This window comes from Scomber japonicus, chromosome 2, assembly GCF_027409825.1.
Source record: "Scomber japonicus isolate fScoJap1 chromosome 2, fScoJap1.pri, whole genome shotgun sequence".
NCBI lineage: Eukaryota > Metazoa > Chordata > Actinopteri > Scombriformes > Scombridae > Scomber > Scomber japonicus.
The window spans coordinates 24881473-24900545 of NC_070579.1; the positions used below are offsets into that span (position 1 = coordinate 24881473).

Below are 19073 nucleotides of genomic sequence, written 5' to 3' on the forward strand. Positions count from 1 at the left end.
AATGATCTATAGCAATATTGGGAGTAAAAAAGCTCGTTTGGAGCCCTGTACTAAGAATTTCAAACTGATATTCTGTGAACCATTAACAGCACACAGAAAGGTGACTAATCACATAGCTTCAAAATCAGTTCTCAGTGCACCACAGTATACTATACAGCTTGACTGTGGCACCAAAACAAATGAAGACGAAATGTCTTCCTCACATGGATTTCACTTCTATTTTCAGCTGCTAGTATTCTCAGAGGGTCCTTCCAATATGTCTTCCGATGTGTCCATTGACATCTGTCTGTGAGCATGTGTCCTCCGGTGTCTGCTGAGAGAATGGCTCCATGAAAACCTGCGACCACAGGTGAGGCACAAATAGGGTCTTTCTCCCGTGTGTGTCCGTTGGTGCTTTGTCAATGACTTGTATCGTGTGAAGGTTGCCCCGCATTCATTGCAAATATATTTCTCTGACTTAATATGAACATTTTGCTCATGTTCTTTCATGTTGCCCAGCTGCGAGAAGCCTTTACCGCACACAGGGCAAAGATGTGGTTTCTCTCCCGAGTGGGTCAAGCCGTGAATATTCAAATCCTGACGGGAGTAAAATCCTTTGCTACAGATAATGCATATGTAAGGCCTTTCCCCTGTGTGGCTCCTCATGTGTCTTTTAAGTCCTTCAGAGCGGGAAAAGCAGCTCTCGCACAAGGCGCATCTGAAAGGTTTCTCTCCTGTGTGGGAGCGGAAATGCCTACGGAGCTCTGAGGCCTTGAAGAAAGACATACCACAGTCAATACAGCAGTGAGGTTTTTCCGGCTGTTCCTCATGTGTCTTTTCATGTGCTTTGCAGTGACCTGACTCAGAGAATCCTTTTCCGCACACCGAACAGGTGAAAGGCTTCTCCCCCGTGTGCATTCGCTCATGTCGGATTAGTTTGTTAAGTTTACTGAACGTCTTCAAGCAGTAGGAACACTGGTGAGGCACCTTCGGTTTCTTTGAGTGTGTGTGTTTATGCCTCTCCAACTTCGAAGGCCTGTTGAACACTTTGCCACAGTCAGGACAGGGGTGCTTATTAGTCCTATTGTGGCTATTCTGGTGTCGGATCAGCTTCTCTAGTTGTGTAAAACTCTTATCACAATGTTGACACTCATGAAGACTCTTAGGCTTCCTCGTGTGTACAGGTTTATGCCTCTCCAGCTTTGACGGTCTGTCAAATATCTTGCCACAAATGGAGCAAGGGTAACACTTGTCTGATGAGTTGATCTCTGGCTGGTTTAAGTTCTCTGGCTCAGTGGCAGTTGAGGCATCATTTGAATCTGATTCTGATATTACCTTCACAATGACCTCTCCTGTACCTGAGAGACAAAGCACAAAATTATCTCAATAAAAAGCAGAAATTATTACCTCTTACCTGTGACTAATATTGCATTGTAACTAAAATGAACTGAACACACAGAACACTCTAAAGTGAGTTCTGGGATTTAACTATTATTATGTATTTTAGAGTTTTTTGGTTTGTGGATAGTTGGGAGGTGACAGAAAATGAGAGAAACAGATGCAACAAAGTATCCCGGCCAGACTCAAACTAGGGACATAGTGGTTTGTGGTTGGGGTCTTAACCCCTTAGCCACAGGGGTGTTCCAAGGGAATTCTTGATGGAGTACAGGGTGACTAAAAAACGCTGACTGGGCACAATATGCAAGTTCATGTGCTGTAATCCATTAGGGTTGTTATGTCCATTTCACTGAAAAGAATTTTTTTCAATATTGTGCTTAATATCAATAGCCTTATCCATACAAAATACAGAAATAGCTCAATAAAGCTGGACCAGATACATATTGTGTGACTAAAATATTGACCAATATCTAAAAATAGAAAGAAGCATCAGCACTTACTCTCCTCTGAGGACTCTGTTTTAGGCACAGATGCAGCATCTGGGCCCATGACTGCAGCCTATAATAATTACATACAACACAGAGACACGCACAGTGGCACAGGTAAAAATCATATTATTGTTTTAAAACAGTGTTTCAGTGAAGATCTTTTAAGACATGTATACTAAATTAAAATGGTATTGGAAAAGCTCAGTACTAGCACAAAAAGTTGAAATATGTTTAAATTCATTTGCAGATCCATTACAGAAATGTGCTTAGTGTGAAATCCATGCAAAATTCTACCTTGAGAGATTTATAACTTGCCGCAGATTGGCACATTTCTGCTACAAGCCCCAAAGAACTGACGCTTGGCATCGGCTATACAAGTAAAACTGACCTGACCCTGCTTGACTGTAACACGACAGCTTGTTTTTTTATTGCTGGATTTAATCATTTTGGTATGGTAGTGATTCTCACTGCTCAAAGATATGTCTGGGTATTCAGAATACGTAACTGTACCATACGTTTGTTTTGTTTTCTTACTGTTAACTAATAATGGGGAATGTGCTTGATAAGGGATTAACAACATGAAGCAACCCAATGCAGCTGTTCTCTCATACAGCTCTATCTTGAAGTTAAATGATTATGACCTGCCTCTATAGGTAGCTTTCCATTCTAATAATATTTTCTTATTACATGCAGTATCTCATGAGTTGAGGACTGTTAATGAAAATGATAATCAATGAGATATCACTTGGAGATTTAACCAAAAGAAATGCGGTGATACTTATCTGGCCACCGGATCATGGCCTTCCTCAAAAATTAACCCTACATATCTCACAGGGTTGGGTTCACGTAGGCCTATTGTGGAATGTTTTGAACTATAGCAGCACCTCCAGTTGTGATATCCACAACGACAATGATCCACCTACCAGCTGTGTACATGTGAGTGCCGTGGGATCCAGCTGTGCACATCAGCAGCAACGCCTACTATTTAGGTTACGAAGATGATGAGGTAATAATGGCCCAAACAAAGCTAAACGTTGCAAATACACTTCGCTAGACGATTCCTGAGCAAATTTACTGACTGTATTTCGAATTAGAAAGCGCAACGGTACTGATTTAAATAAGATCATGCATTGTTTACATGGGGGCAAGTTATAACATTCACACATGGGCATGGCAAGCACACTATTTTTGAGTTCAATTAAGCGTAACTCAATCGTGTTCAGTCGCAGAGGAAACCTGGCCAATACATGATTAACGTTAGCTATTGTATTAATTACGACACTCTAAAACGTTAATGTAAATAGTTGTTAGTTGCTACAGTGAGACACACGCAACACAACAAGAGCTAACTAGGTGGCTAACTTAGCTAACGCTAAGGCTGTCGCAGTATAAGATTCGGTTGAGCACGTAAACTAAGATTCCATCCCACCTCTTTAATAATCCTTTACACCGAAGGTTGTCCCATCTTTTGTCCGCGTCGCTTTTAACTTCAACTGCATTACATTTAAAGACAGCTATCTGCAGCTTGTTTTCAAGATACGGTTTTCTCGACTTGGTGTCCGTTCCCTTACATGATGCATTCAAATGCTCCACGTAACTTCGGCCGTTGAAATCTAGACAGAAATTTGTTCTTGGTTAACTAAGACTACTATTACATTTTACTGTTTTTGTGGTACTGATCTGCTCTACGTCATGGTATACAAGAATGGGAGGGACGTATGTTTTCTGTACGATTTCATATTTATTTAAAAGAACACTGTATCATCCGAGTTCAACAATGACCATATAGGCCTTGTAGACACTTCCAAATCATACACAGATTTAGTCCAGTCCTGTCCTGTTCAGTCCTTTAGGCTGAGACAGACTGTTGTCTGCACTAAACGCTTTATCGTCTGATATCACTAAAATATTTTTTTCTAGTTAAGATGTGCTTCTAGGACACACTTCAATAGTTCCTACGGCACAAGAAAGCTGGTTTCTTTAGCCTTGGAACCCAAATGGATATTTACTTATTTAATTAATTAATCCTTTATTTATTTATTTATTCAATTATTTATGTATTCATTTATTTATTCATGGAAGACAAATCACCAGACGAGCCCATGCTGCTAGTGAAAAAATATCTTATCTGGGTCATATTGTGAGGATCTATGTGCAGGAACCCTTACTACAGTAGTCATTTAAACTACAAACCAGAAAACATTCACATACATGGGGTTACACGCTTTATCAGTAACAGCTTGCTTACATGTGTTAATAGTTTTTAGATTTTGAAGTTAGAGAGTGTTAAGAAATTGTTTTTCGATAGTTAAATGTTTTCAGTCTGAAAGTCATTTGCTTTTGGAAAAAAGAACATCCCACTAAGTCACATATCTGAATAATTTATTGAACAACTGTTCACCACATTAAAAAGTGCATTAAGTGTAATTGTTCCATTGCAGACAAAATGCAAAATAATAACAATGCAACAGTATAATTCATAGAACGTGACTTATTTAAAAACTGCACTTCACCATATCATTATAAAAAGACAAGATATTATTATCTGCTGCTGCTAATTATCCACTTAAACCAGTATAAGAGCTTCCCATTGCTCCTCTCTCTCTTTGCATTGGAGGATTGGCACCCAACTTGAACAGGTGAGAGTAAATGGGACACTTGATTATTGGTAATTAAAGATAAGGTCTCAATTATTTTGTCGATGGCCCAAAAGGCCCTGGTAAAACAATATATAGAAGTAGACATATACTACACCCTTAAAAAAGTACTACTGTCTTTTGCTCATTGTCATTAATCATGTCTACACAGCAAAAGCTACAGTATAATCAGTAGACTTGCCTAGCAGGGTTGGCTGGGGTGTGGAGAGTGGTATTGTTTATGTGGGCTTGTAAAGTCCAGTAAGTCATGTGATATTAGGCCATACAAATACACTTGTTATGTAGACAAGTAACATCTTGCTCCATAATGTGTGTATAAATATGAATTCACACAATAAATATTTGTAAGTTAAATACAAAGCAAGTCCAAGCATAGAGCACTAAGAAAAAAATATTGCCCTAATGACACAAAGTTACAGAGCTGCTCTCCGTTTTACTCCCCTGTTAATTTACTGAGAGTTAAAACAGTGAGTAAAGGAAATAGAGTTCTGGATGCCCCACACTTCCAGAGACTGGATCTTGAAGTGTCTCTTGCAGAGTGGGTTGCTCTTGAATGTGTCACAATGCTCTGTGTATCCTCCCTCTAGGTCTTCCTGTAGGCAGACAGCATGCCCCCCATCACCACCTGAGAGAAGAAACACAGTATACATCAGGATTTCATAGATACTGTCAGCAATTCATATGCCAACATCAGTGCCTTGAAACAGCTATTTCTTCTCTTAAAACCCTAGTCTTTATTCACGGGACATACCAATAATGAGCTGATTGAAACTGCCTGCTATGAACATGGATGCTTCTTGTTCCTTGGCTGTCTTTGGGTCTTTGGCATTCATGGGTTTCCCTGATGGGGCAGTGAAGGGGATTGTCAGGTAGCTGGGGTCCTGAGGGGTGCCAGCAGGGCATGTCAGGGTTGTGATGGCCTTGACAGTGGTGGAAATGATGGGGGAGCTCCCACTATTGGACACCTGGGAGAAGACGCCGCTGCTGGGTCGAACCTGCTGAGGACAAGCTCTTCTGGTCATGATGTTGACCATAGCCTGCTGGTAGCGCTCCATGCTGGGACGAAGCTGAAAGAGTAATTATATTTATTGCTTAATACACTTAAGTAGGGATGCTCGATATTGACTTTTCTGCCGATATCCGATATTCCCCAACTCTTAATTTCGGATACCGATATCACCCGATACCAATATATTCAGGCTTTTTACACCAGAACTGTTAGGTAACAACATAACATATCTCCTATTGTGGAATTAACACATTATGCCTCATTTGTGAAGCCCCACTGGATGCAAACATAAATGCAACATGGCTTTCCGAATGTAAACAGTGTCTGTTCAACTTCAACTTAGGTTATGGAAAAAAGTTCCAATATGTCACTGCCATATTTATTATGCTGCTCTGCATCATTTACTATCCGTAGACACACTAACCACAGACATAAGCACCGTTTCTGGAGGCGGGACCTTTACAGGAAGTCCTCTCACACGCTCCTCTCAGCTGTTGTGTCTCCATAGGACCTAGATAGGACTGGACTCTGGCAGTGACGTCACAAAGGCGACTCGACGAAAACATAACAGAGAAAATGACAACGAGGAGGTAAACCTCGTTTCTGTTTGTGTGTTCGTGTACATGGCGGTGGACGCTATGAACTTGTTAGCCACGATTAGCCACGGTTAGCTACCCACGAGTCTAGCATGTTGTTGTTTGGTATACGTCATCAAGCGTGCACCGGTAAATGTCACATGCTTCCCGATATTACATTTTTAAGTAAATATCGGCCAATAATATCGAAGGGCCGATAATATCGGAGGGCCGATAATATCGGACATCCCTACACTTAAGTACTGGTTAAGAGACATTCCTATGAATGATTATGACGTTGACCCAAAATTACTTAATGACTGACTTAATTCTGCTTGGAGTTGAATATTTGCAAAAGAAGGCAGGAAATGGTCTCACTGTGAAAACGAAACATTCCCCAGTTCCAAAATATGCAAGTTCATCAGAGTCATGCTTTCTTCTTTCGGTCACATCTGTTGATAAGAAGGCACCAAAGACCTGAGAAAGAAATACTAATATTTTAGCACCATACAACATTTATTCCATCAACAAATTATCATGATTATTATCATTAAGATACCCTAGGTTTATAGATTAGGCCCAACAAAATGGAAATGCACATGACTGATGAATAGAGAAATTATCAGATATATGTCAATATTCAATATGTTTTCTCATATCACCTCTTCATCCACAGTTCTGATAATCAAGACTGCTGGTTCGTGTCCCTCCACCTGGGAATAAAATCTATAAAGAGAAAAGACAAAAAAAGTGTGATAATACACCTTTAACCTTAATCCCACTGACTAGTGTACCTGCAGACCCCAGAGGTATACTTTTTGTCATATTTTGTCATGTTTATTTATATTAAAGAAAAAAAAAGTATTAACTTTTTATTTTCATTTTTGAGACATTTTTCAGCATAAGAAACATTTGCCTCTGAACTGAACGTCACTTCACTGTCACTCAAAGCAAACATGTTTACAGTGAAAACACACTCTGTCTTTCTGTTACGTAACTAACATTTTTCCTTGCCAAGACATGTTGTTCAATTATTGATCCATAATGACCTGACCTCATTTAATAATGTGTGTATGTACAGGAAAAATAAAATATATGACTATGAATAGGATTTTTTATATGAAAGAAACATCAATAGCCATAACTGTTGTGAATTGTTGTAAATGTTTGTGCAGCAATGTCTTATTAACTCTCAGTATCACAGGTGGTTCCTCACTTGGTGAACATACAAAGGTTACTTACGAAGCAAGACTTCTTCCATGTTCAGCTGTACTAAACAACCTAATAGGACTGAAGAGGGCAAAGCGCTCGGGTATCCAGGCCCAGATGACTCTCATCTCTGTCCCTGTCACAACACCGGAGCTGAAGTTGTTAAAGTCCACTGAATCGACTGACTGCCTTTAGGAACATAAAAAATAGCTTTGGTGAGAATATGACATTAAGTAAGGTAACTGCTGTACCCCATGACAAACCCGACATGATTACTTTATAGCTTATTAGAAAATGATCTGAAACTGATTTTTTTTCTTGTATTTGGGAATTTTCTCTTACAAATATACCTCTCACTGGCTATTATCTTTTTCTATATCTAAATAAACTTTGTTTAAATTTCCATTTTCACCCACCTCTTCTGGTGGATGCTTACACCTTTTTGCATGAGGGAGTCTTTATTGGCATTGAAGAGGAGGTTGAGCTCTCTCCTTGTGGCAATTGGAACCATGCAGGCCCTTTCCAGAAGATCCTCAGCTGTGCAGTGGCGAGCAACATTCTGCACAAACCTTTTCATATCTGTTCTGAAGTCCTCCACATCTGCAACTCGAGACGATACAGATACTTTGTAGAGGCTGAGCAAAGCCAATGCCACCCTACAAAGAATAATTTAAAAATATTTTTATCCTTTATGTGAATTGTGTGAAGTGAGAAACCACAATCGGGTTTAATGTTTTTTGTTTTGTTTTGGATTTTTTTACATGTGAAAACAAAGCTGCCACAAACCTGTAGAGAACCTTGTAGCCCTCCAACAGGTAAACATCCAATACTCTAATGGCATATGTGAATGGAAGATCAGCAAAGATCCACATGATCCAGTCAGAGTAAAACTCAAAAAGGTTCTGGTGAGAACTGGCAATCAGCTTACGGATGCCTCTGCAACACCTGTTGGCAAGATCTCCGAAGGTCATACATGAAGCGCGGTAGGTCAGGAAGGTCTGGTCAATGTACCGCTTGTTGGGGTCATTGTAGCAAATCAGTCGGGACACACTGTAAAAACACTCAGCTTCATCCTGGCTGAAGTGTAAAAGGAGGGAGACCAAGGCAGGAAGGATGGGGCAGAAGTTCATGTCTGGGAAGTATTTGCATAGGCAAAGAAGGATCTTTTTAACAGAGTTCAGGCCAGCTTTGTTGAGGCAGTATCTGGATAAGAGAAAAACATGCAACAATTCATTCAGTGATATTCCCATCTGGTGCAGCACACGATATGTGCACCAGATAAAATCATTTTCTATTTTTCAAGGTCTTCAACCTTGATGTATACATGGTTATGTCTGATCACACTGTTACAAATTGGGAAAACAGAGAAGAGAAACCCAAGTATAGCCATTGGTGGCGAATCAATGGACATAATTCAATACTTGAAGCATAGCTCTGACTATTTTTATCATGGGATTCCCTATCCAAAAAGTTATATCACTGTAGGTGGACCATTTTTAGTGGCTTTACTGTGAAAGTACTTATTGTACATGCATATTGCTTGTTTACTTTGACATTAGGCTTAAGATTTTCCAAAAATCCAAAAAACTCTTTGCTGTAGCTTGGGCCTTCAAAGTACAAATTCATGAAATGGATATAAATTGATGTGATCTATGGTATTCCTACCATGGTCCCATAAAATTACCTGGGTATTTCTCCAGCCTCCATGAACACTGGGACCGGGTGGGTGCTTATGTTCTTTTCTCCAAAGTGCTTCTTGGCCAGTTCATAGTAGACTTCTCTGTCTGGCATGACGGACCCACTGCAGATTTAACAACAGTCCACATTCATTCATGTTCTAGTTCTATTAACATGCATACACCGTCTCAAAATTGAATTTATGATATTCAGCAAGACAGTGTTAACCTGGAATTGATGCTGTGGATGATGTGGTAGTAAGCTTTGGCCCTCAGTGTATGGGGCATGGCCCAGAATCCCTGTCGGCCCATAGTTTTCAGCTGCTGATGTCCACTTTTCAGGATCTGCTGGTATCTCTCTGCCGCTTCAGGATCAATCTTCTCCCAGTCCACAAACTGTCCATACTTCATCCCAGAGCTGGAGCATATCTCCCAGTTGTCTGACTCAGAGATGGTCATCATGGACACTGATTTCAGGCTGCCTTTACTGCCTGAATAAGATGAGCATAAATCATGTTTTTGTTGCTTTTTTAAAATGTTCAAAAATAATCAAATTTTGTAAAAATCTACATGCCATTATAGAAAACTATTTCAGTACCATGAAGTTCTCTTGAAGTTGAGTGCTTGCTTTGCTTAGACTTAGACTTCTTGGGGGAGATTGAAACACCACCCCCACCCCCTTCTCTTTTCTCTTTTTTGTTCATTTGATACTGCAGTAGGGAGCTTGCCCTCTGTCTCAATGGACTGGACCTGTCAAAGCTTCCCATGTCATAGTTGGAGTGAAGGTCTGATGTCTCATAACTGTAAAATGACCTAGAAGGCAGATCATTGTATTAATTATGTATTCAGTAATAATCATGACCTTGTTGAGAACATTTTTGTGTAATGAATTGTTTGCCTGCCATAAAATTTTGCCACATTCGTATCACACATTTAAATCCACGTTATCATTAACAGAATTGAAAACATACCTGGAACGAGGTCTCAGATGGGTTTCCTCTGTCTGTGTTTGCAGACCATAATTCTTTTTGTCATCTGCATTATAGTAGGATTGAGACCTCTGTCTGCTTCTGTCTCCTGCCATAGAGTTCATGCCTTGGTCAGAGGATGTATGTATTGAGACTGAATTCAGGTTTCCACAATTGGAGAACTCCGGTGTTCTTGAAACATGAATCATCTCAAGTCCCCTTTTCTTCAACGAAATTCAAGCTTGAAAGTAAAATGTCTCCTGTTTGTATAGCTGCACATTCTGTGGATGTGGGCTTTATATAAGAGTGTGGGCGGGGACATGTGAGACAAGCATAGTGGCATGGTTTGTTTGTGGTGATTTCAGGCACTGAAAGTGAACAATTCCACTTATTTTCTTGTTTGAACTCCATATAGTGTCAACATATGCATCATCTCCTTCTCAGAAGTAACTGATTCACTCTCATAGCATAATCAAAACCAAAGTGCCAAGAAGTGCTAAGAATTTCCAGACCCACATGACAAAATACAGTTAAATATTGACCAAGTGTCCTTTAAATAGTTCTGCTCATTACCACGTACTGTATGTCACTGTCAGAAGTTACACACATGGTGTACAATCTACAATAGATACTTCATTCCTATTGCAATTAAGATGTTTGAACACATTTAAAATGTAAAATGATTTTACAGGTAAACCTATCATAACATTTATCATTCAGAATAAGGTCATCAGAAATATACAGTAAGGGTAATTACGCAGTAGATGTTGATCTTTCTCAGAAACTACTTGATGCGTTACATCAGCACGTCAACTGGGTGAATTCCGAGAAATCTTCCAAAGGTTATTATTCTGCACAACAGATATGTTTTGATCTAAACACAACCGTTGTTTGGTTATGAAACATTACACCTTATGTACACATTACATATCTCCTATGTGGGCCCCACATGTAATGGAGCTGAAAAACAAATTATTTAGTCCCATGAGTGAAGAATAGTAGTAATGTAGGTGTGCTTTTGTTTTTTTCATGTTAATTTCCATAAAGGCCGAGGCAATAACAATTCTTACTTGTACTTTGAGTTTAATGTAAAGGACGAAAAATATTAAAACACAGATATCATTAAGGTTGAATACAATTCGATTAATTAAGATATTGGGCACAGTCATCTTTTTTAATTTGCCTGCAATAGAAAAAGGGTTATCTTAAGGTATTTTAAAACTATTGCTGTGCTGAGACCTAACATTGATATTGATCAAATGTTCTTCCATTACCTGAGCTGTGCTCCCCAGGCTACTGTATATTGTAATGTCAAATGTTTCATTGATTTAGCCTGTGTATTTGCCCACAGTTACAAAGACAGTGCATGTGTTTGTGAAAATGTGGTTTTAGCCATTTGAATTACACACCCACTTCTAATCTCAATTTCATTTGGACCATAACAACAAACTATGACCAAAAGTCCTCTACATTGACAAAGTAATCTGTTTGTTTATATATAATTTTAATATAATATATATAATACCCTTGTATGATTTTCAGTTGCCTGCTGTTTTTCTGCTTTTCGGTCTTTATGTAAATTGTTCCTCGTAGTGCGCCGTAGTGACGTCACACCCAAACAAGAAACCGTCTGCTGGAGATTATTACTGCCGGATGGTCCAAATTAAGTGTATTTCTCTCTTTAAAACCAACGTTTATCAAAATGTCTCAGGATACATGGTAAGTAATTAATTCGGGGGCTCGACGGATTAATTAACGACAGCAAATAGCGTTAATAACTTCAAGTCCTGATACTGTTTCCTCATCCTGCTCGCCAATACTGCTAGCTCTTCCCTTTAAAGCTTGACGTTATCCAGTCATTTACCAGCACTGTTTTCAACAAGCTGTAACAACAACAGCATTTTAATGTCCTTTACGTGTCGGGATAAAAACGTTACACCCTTTTTTTTGCTATTCGGGTTAAAACTCTGTTACGTTGGTGAAAACGAAAGAGGTAGAAAGGGAATGCTAAAATGTCACATGATGTATGTCAGACTGGAGCTTCTTAAACATTGCACTTAACTACATTCAAATAAAATAACTAAACATCTACAATGTAATACATCAGCTCAAACTGTTGAAGCTGTCAGGGGTGTTTATTCAGCCTGTTCATACCTCTGAAACTAACAAAACAACAACTAGCCACTATCATATTAGGTTTTAAAACAGCAGAGAAAACAGAGTAGCAAATTATTCTCAATGTATACAATAGACTTATCCAATGAGCCACTGCATTGTTGCATTCATTACTAATGTATTTCTCATTTTAACAGGACTCTCTCTATGTTGCCAATGTAATTTTATGACATTCATTGTTCTGTAGGTCACAAAATTATGATGCCACTTGTCGCCTGGCACAGGAAATAGCAGAAAACATCCATGAACGAAACAGGCAGCAGAGAACAGGGGGAAACCCTGCAAAGGTAAGTTGTTACTGTGATAGATAATTTACATTGACATTGCTGAAATAGTCAGGTTTCTCTAGTAATCAGCTGGCATGACTATCTCCTGTCTTTTCAGATCAACATGACACTACGGGCATCACTGCAGAAGCTCAAACAGAATATTTCCCAGCTCAAAGAGAGTTTGTTACGAGCCTCATCATCTCGGCGCATGTATCCTTTCCTCTGACCAAACAATCTGCTTCCACAAGCAGTGGAGGTCATGAGACTGAGATTACATTTTGGGATGGAGGGATTTTCTGGTTTGTAGTGACAGCTGTGTTCCTATAGAGGGCATTAGAGTGTTTTGAAAAAGGCCCTAATCATTGGTTAATTCCAAACTGACACAATGTCAGACTAATATCACTGAAGGTGGTTTAAGCTATTTAGACCTTTTTTTTCAAGACCTTAACATGACCTCATCAGAATGCAGTCAGAAGCTGACAGGAGGCAGAACCTTATTGATGACCTTCTAACCAGGGATAAACAGCTTAATGCCACTTTTAAAGGAGACATCACGGAGTCTGAACCATCCAGGTATCAAATTATTTCATCCTAAATTAATAATAAGTGTAAGTTAAGAAAGTGTGTGTTTGCAAAACCCCTACATCCTAATTTCAAAAGTGTCGCTAAATCTTAGAATATTTATGATGAATTTGATACTTAAATTCAAATAAAATGTTGTCCTTATAACTTATGTAGCTGGTGGGGATTTAGTAAATTGTTCATGTCCACTTTGGACACTCTTCAACACAGCTTAAACCCTCCATTAAATGTATGAACTATTGTTTCTAAATCTTCAGAATCATTGTGTTGTATCAAACAACCTGTTCTCAATTAGCCGTTAGTCTTTGCTTCCTCAGAACACTTTCATTTAAAATTCCTCTAGAAAATTCTGGAATATTTCACTCTCAGTCAGTGTCAGTACAGTCAAAACAAGCTTCCGGGGCATCATTTTATGATTTTTTCCCCTTTTTTTTAAACATCTAGCGGTGGTTGTCCAATTAAAAATAATGAATCCTCATCCTCTTGCCTATGTCCTTGACCAGAGAGGTCATAAGCTCAGAGCTCTGCTTTGATGATATGTCACCAGTTACTAACTTTTTGTGAAAGTCTTTGTACATCCGGTGTGACCCATGTGCCATGACCTCTCTCTGTGCTATCATTCGGAAGGAAGTTTGTCTGTCAGCCATTTTGACAGGGCGCTTAACTTCATAGCTGATTCTTTTTCATTAAGAGGTCTGCTCGCCTCGCACTGCTGATCACACATTTGGCACCTCCCAAAATCGACACTCACACAATCGTACATGCGTATGAATGTACAAATGTGTGTGTTTTGATAAAGAAGTTCGGAAGGACTGGGTTTACGGTTCATAACTCTCCACTGATCATTAATGGAGCTAATCAAAAAGCGGGATGCCAAAACTCATATCCTCTTCATCATCTGATGTCAATGTCAATGTGACAGCTAAGGAAACTTCAGGCAGCAGGCAGTCATTACTTTGTTTAAGGGTTGACCTTGTGCTGTCTAGGTGATATTTGTTTGGACAGGAAGAGGAAATGGTGTCATGTTGTTGACTTCCTCCAAGCTGATATGTGTGTGTTATGAGTGGTTTGTACTTGGCACCTACATGCGTTTTTTAAAATATTCTAGAGGCTCAGTTCCTCTACTGTACAGTATGTCTGATTTGTGGCCATATATAATTGCTTGAGGAGTAACTGAAATGACAGTAGAATGACACCAAGCATCACTTTTGATCAGATAAGTAGAATTTGTTAATAAATGCCTTTCATAGGAGACCTGTCTTTCTCTGATATCTTTCATAAGGTTTGGTTTTGGTTTTGGGATTGATCTACTTAGCGGTGCTTTGCACAGGCTTTCATCTTTTTACAGACCACACACCCAATTACATAAAAGGCTCTGTAAAAAAACTGAGAAAAAAGAAAAAATCTCAACATTTTCTAATAAATTAACTTGGCAAACCGTAATCATGTGGTCATATGGTTTTTAGTTTGTTCAATGAGACCTAGCTTTAATGGTGATACGTGGTGGGTAATTTGGATTTGTGGGTAGGACCAATTCCCACTGTGTGGTCTCTGGGGACAGAATGTGTGTGTGTGTGTGCGTGTGTGTGCGTGCGTGTGTGTGTGTGTGTGTGTGTGTGTGTGTGTGTGTGTGTGTGTGTGTGGGGAGGGGGGGGGGGGGGCGGGGGTTGGGTTGGTGGATTGACCATGCTTGGATAATCTAAGCCGTTGTTTTTTTTTTTCTTTTTTTTTTTTTCCAGTGAGAATTTTGGATAGGAGAAAAGGGCTGGAGGTCGTAGATGGGGTCTTTAATCTATCCCCGAAACAATACATTTTAAGCATCTCTATTTCAGACTAAGCAAAAGGAAGACATGGCGCCCTGATTTGAAGGCTCAGTTCACCCCATAGCCCCTCGGACCCACCTTTCCTCAATTATTCACTAACCTTTCCTTTGTATTTGATCGCACTGGAAATAGTTGTAATTAGTTAAATCTCGCCTGTCCAAGTCACTCAGTCAGGACCTGGGTGCTTAGGCCCCAGTGGCGGCAGCCTAGTGCTTTATGGCTGCCAAGAGATGTGCCTGACTGATTTTGGCGCTCCCCACTGACTGGTTAATTGGATCTTCACACACTGGGCACTTGCATGGAGGAAATAGAGGGCTGGCACACAGTCTCATAGTAATCAAACATGTCAGAGAGATTAGACTGAATGCCTTGTCTTACCTACTCCTCTGATGGTATCAGCCTCAGCCAGCAGCATTGTGAACTGTCGACAAAGCTTTACCAAACACTTCAAAAGCAGCTTGAAATAGTCAACACATAATGAGATGCATGAGATAAGAGTAGTTTTATGTGTAGCCCATGCCACACCAAAAAAGTCCTTTTGCTGCTGCATATAAAACCTTCCACTAGTCACTGATGGGCCTACATATGGCTCGGGTCACTTTTCCTGGGCTTGACCAGCAGACGACTTGCTCTCAGCAGACATACTTAAATCCAGCCTCACACAGAGACCCTGAGCCTGTCACCACAAGACAGCCACAGGGGGGGTCTAAGACACAGCTTTAAGCCATTAGCAGAAGAATAGCTTTAAACCACACAGCAGTGTTTAGCACAGCACAGTACAGTGCAGAACTCTCTGGTCTGTCCCTTTGTCGGCGAAAACCACCCCGGCAATCCACAATCCTGTGAAAGATTAAAATTTACTGTTTACAGGCTGCACAAGCTAACCAGGCATTTTTCAATCATTCAACAAACCTAAAAGACAAAACGAGTAAATAAACACTTTTCTTTTTCCTGTGATGTGAGGGGTTTTGCTGTCATAAATGTTCAAATGTGTACAATATTACAAAAGGAACATGCCTTGTACAGATGTGTTTTCTGTAAAGATTTTACAGACGTGCATTGTAATCATATCTCAATCAGGCATATAAGCTGTTACTTACATAGTTAAAAGTCACTGATGCGTGATGAGCGTTGTAGGCTTGTATGCTGAAATGGTGATTGACATACAAAAAGAGCACTTTTGCAACCTACTTTCAGTTGTAGTGCACTGTCGTATGATTTATCTTTGATCATGTTGCTCTTCTTCTGGGTTAGAATAGTGATTTCATGGTTTCCAACATTTTTTTAGTTGGTGTATGACATTCTTCTTGTTTTCTAACAAAAACTTGATGAGCCCCATTGAAACATTTTAGAATTGTCATTATGATGTTTTAAAAGGTCGACGCTAATGGGCGGAGGGGCAGGAACGAGTGGAGGAGTTGCTGTCAACCCATGGCTGATCAACGAATCAGAGGACACCAAGGGGCTGACTTTTGGAGAGATCAAACAGCAGCAACAGCGAGTCATTGAAGGTAATCACACAGGATTGAATTACAGCAAACATACAAAAAAAAAAAATACATTGCTAGTCTTTCTGGGGTAACATTATATTTCTATTGTGTGATTAAACAAACTTCTTTTTCAAGTATGCTCTTATGTTCTTTTGCTTTTTGATAAAACCTTTTTTTGAAAGTATACAGCATCTCTGGAATAATATATGTAAATCATATTTGTGCCTATTTGCAACTCTGATGCTTTTTCAGTGAAACACAAAAGAGCACAGGAAGTTTGATTGGAGAGAATATGCAATTGGTAGAAAAAACAAACAAAATAAAAACATTCGGGACAGTACATGTATTGTGTTTAACTAGTAGTAACATGTGGATCTACATTGTGGTGGTCATTATAGTTCACATCCAGAAGATATACTGTAAGCCAACTGTAAGCGTTTCCGTAGTGACTTTGACATGACTCGAACACCCAGACATCAGTTCACCTGAATCTATGTGACACTTCATTTCTATGTCTCCATTATGGCTCTGGTTATTTTCAATTTGGGATCAGAGATTCCTGTTAAGACAGTGAAACCAAACCACATGGAGGTTTCTAGTCCCCAGTGGGATTTCTGATGGAGTTGGGGTAATGGTGAGTGCCTGAACCTGCGGTCATAAAGAATTTCTGTGGTAGAGAGCGTGTCAAACTTGGGAGACCTACAGAGGCCAAATCTCTACTCTTCAGCTGCACTGTTTTTCCTATCCACCTTGGCCTGCTGCAGTTGAAATAACAGGAGTAAAGCTGAGTGGGGTAAAGTACTGAATGACTCACATGTGGTACTGAGCTGAGTTGGACCCCAACAGCCTGTCATTCCCATTTCCCAAATAGTTAACTCATTATATCACAAGTACAGTGTAGTTCTACTGTAATTGCTCTTGCCATACAATTGGATTTTTTTCAACAGAGTTTGCAGCATGTCTTTATTGTTTCTCATTCCCACCTGCTTAATTTGAAATAGAGTTGTAGGTGGATAAGTGTATTGATAATCACATTGACTAATACATTTCCGTCATGTTTTATGGCGCTGCATAAAGTTAGTTCTGTCTCTCTGTGTCTCCTATTCAAGTATTTGAAATGTTCTTTCCTTTCTGTTCTCAGCCCAAGATGCAGGCTTGGATGCACTAGCAGCTGTCATCAGCCGACAGAAGATAATGGGACAGGAGATTGGAAACGAGCTGGATGAACACAATGGTAAAGTTGAACGTGCATGTGTTTTTTTGTACGTATTCGTCAGAAGAATTCCAGACATACTACGCACCACTGTGTGAAAGTGATCAGACATACTTGTTCAACAATGGAACGACTGGCCTCATGTAACTTGTTGGACAGTGATACTCCCTCACACCAATGACCATGACATAGTCAGTATCAAGCAGACACATGCACGCACACACACACACAGCCATGGACTGACTTAATTTCTGTTAACCTTTTTCCTAAGTCTCACAGAGAAAATAGATCTTTCTTCATGCTACTTAAAGACGTTGGAAAAAACTGAAAAGAGTTTTGTGTTCTGGAATCAGATCTGCGCCAAGCTAATGGTGCTTTTGAGTTATTTCTGGCTAAATGCATCAGTCCATAAATAGCTTCCATCACAGGTAGAATGGGCTATACACAATGGAGCACAGACTATTTTTCTGGTCAGACAGGTGGTACTTTAGGTTACTTGAGGTTGTTGTCTTACAGAAGGGATGTACACATGTGTTTCTGTTTGGTATTCTGATTGTGTGGGGCTATCTTTAACGCTGTTAACGTATTAGAATATTCTTAATTTTGATGGATTTTCTAATTGACTTTTTGTCCTTTAGAAATAACTAGCTGTTTGTCTGGAAATTTTATCACACACCTACTTTATAGGCAGTTGTCTGTTTTTGCCGATTACCAGCTTCCAGTTGGGAAAAGAAGGCGTTGTACTATCTTGTAATATCCTGTCTGAGCAGTTGTACCCAAACAAGTCCAGAGGTTGAATAACTGAGTGATCTCGGAGTGGAAACAAACGACCTTCCCTTCTGCTGGGAAGAAATGGCAGATGTTTGGCTGATTTTTTTTTTTTTTGGTTGGCAGTGATGGGAGAAAGGAAGAGAAAGAAAGGAAAGCTGATTGTTTTAGCCTGCTCTCCTGTTACCTTATTGAACTAGAGACGGATCATTGCTCTAATGCTCCCACTGGCATGTTTTTCTGCCCTTTTTTTTCAGCTTGATGTCAGTGTTTCCAATAATACAAACCTGAATGGGTGATGTGAGAGCTGTTACTGAGAATTACACCAGTTTCACTGCAAGTGAGCAAGGAGTCCAATGATTTTGCTTGTCACCACTCCCATGTATAAACTGCACATGACTCTTGAATATAAATTTGATAGGAACTCAACTCTTTATTTCTGTAATGGCCAAAAATATCTATGTCACTTGTGGGTACTGTAATCGCTTCCATATGTTGAAACCTCAAACTGTGCAGATTTATAGAAGGCTGCACACATTTCCACCTGTTTGTTCCCCCGAGCACATCTTGGTATGGTAACCAATTAGATAATGATAAGATATTTTTTTTAGAAAATAATCATGTTGCATGCAATGTAATCAGTCCCCAGGGTTACCTAGATAGTAGAAAAGGGTAGAATGTCCTCAGTCTCACAGTCTTCTCTGGATCTTGCTCCACAATTTATGGCCAAGCTTCAGGTTCATAAGGCCTGCTGACACCAGGCAATGATTCACAGGTCCTGCAGAGCTCAGGCC

The 19073-nt window shown here is 39.7% G+C and overlaps 3 protein-coding genes across 3 annotated transcripts in view; 1 reads left to right on the forward strand and 2 right to left on the reverse strand.

The window, feature by feature from the left end:
- Nucleotides 1-222: 222 nt before the first annotated feature.
- On the reverse strand, nucleotides 223-3380 carry LOC128366083 (zinc finger protein OZF-like). Its single transcript, XM_053326751.1, has 3 exons — nucleotides 3295-3380; nucleotides 1878-1935; nucleotides 223-1337 (listed from the first exon to the last, which is right to left on the reverse strand). Exons 2-3 carry the CDS (start codon nucleotides 1924-1926, stop codon nucleotides 223-225), a joined length of 1164 nt encoding a protein of 387 aa, XP_053182726.1. The 5' UTR covers nucleotides 1927-1935; nucleotides 3295-3380.
- Nucleotides 3381-4971: 1591 nt separating this feature from the next.
- On the reverse strand, nucleotides 4972-10168 carry LOC128375005 (TBC1 domain family member 24-like). The gene is made up of 12 exons (XM_053335227.1): nucleotides 9963-10168; nucleotides 9590-9804; nucleotides 9221-9482; nucleotides 9000-9116; nucleotides 8102-8518; nucleotides 7732-7971; nucleotides 7349-7504; nucleotides 6769-6832; nucleotides 6485-6583; nucleotides 5518-5589; nucleotides 5274-5403; nucleotides 4972-5147 (listed from the first exon to the last, which is right to left on the reverse strand). The coding sequence occupies exons 1-12, from the start codon at nucleotides 10166-10168 to the stop codon at nucleotides 4972-4974; spliced, it is 2154 nt and encodes a 717-aa protein (XP_053191202.1).
- Nucleotides 10169-11573: 1405 nt separating this feature from the next.
- stx8 (syntaxin 8) overlaps nucleotides 11574-19073 on the forward strand; it is a 41017-nt gene continuing 33517 nt past the window's right edge. The window contains exons 1-6 of the mRNA XM_053331860.1: nucleotides 11574-11678; nucleotides 12322-12421; nucleotides 12519-12613; nucleotides 12866-12976; nucleotides 16186-16319; nucleotides 17440-17532. Coding sequence (XP_053187835.1) covers nucleotides 11662-11678; nucleotides 12322-12421; nucleotides 12519-12613; nucleotides 12866-12976; nucleotides 16186-16319; nucleotides 17440-17532 — 550 coding nt within the window. The 5' untranslated portion in view covers nucleotides 11574-11661. The remainder of the gene's footprint in view (nucleotides 11679-12321; nucleotides 12422-12518; nucleotides 12614-12865; nucleotides 12977-16185; nucleotides 16320-17439; nucleotides 17533-19073) is intronic.

Coding starts and splice junctions, on each gene's coding strand:
- LOC128366083 (XM_053326751.1), bottom strand. CDS start 1,926: ATGGGCCCAGATGCTGCATCTGTGCCTAAAACAGAGTCCTCAGAGGAG. Junction 1,338..1,877: donor AACAGAGTCCTCAGAGGAGA/GTAAGTGCTGAT, acceptor TTTGTCTCTCAG/GTACAGGAGAGGTCATTGTG.
- LOC128375005 (XM_053335227.1), bottom strand. CDS start 10,168: ATGATTCATGTTTCAAGAACACCGGAGTTCTCCAATTGTGGAAACCTG. Junction 9,805..9,962: donor CATCTGAGACCTCGTTCCAG/GTATGTTTTCAA, acceptor TCTGCCTTCTAG/GTCATTTTACAGTTATGAGA. Junction 8,519..8,999: donor GAGGCTGGAGAAATACCCAG/GTAATTTTATGG, acceptor TCTCTTATCCAG/ATACTGCCTCAACAAAGCTG.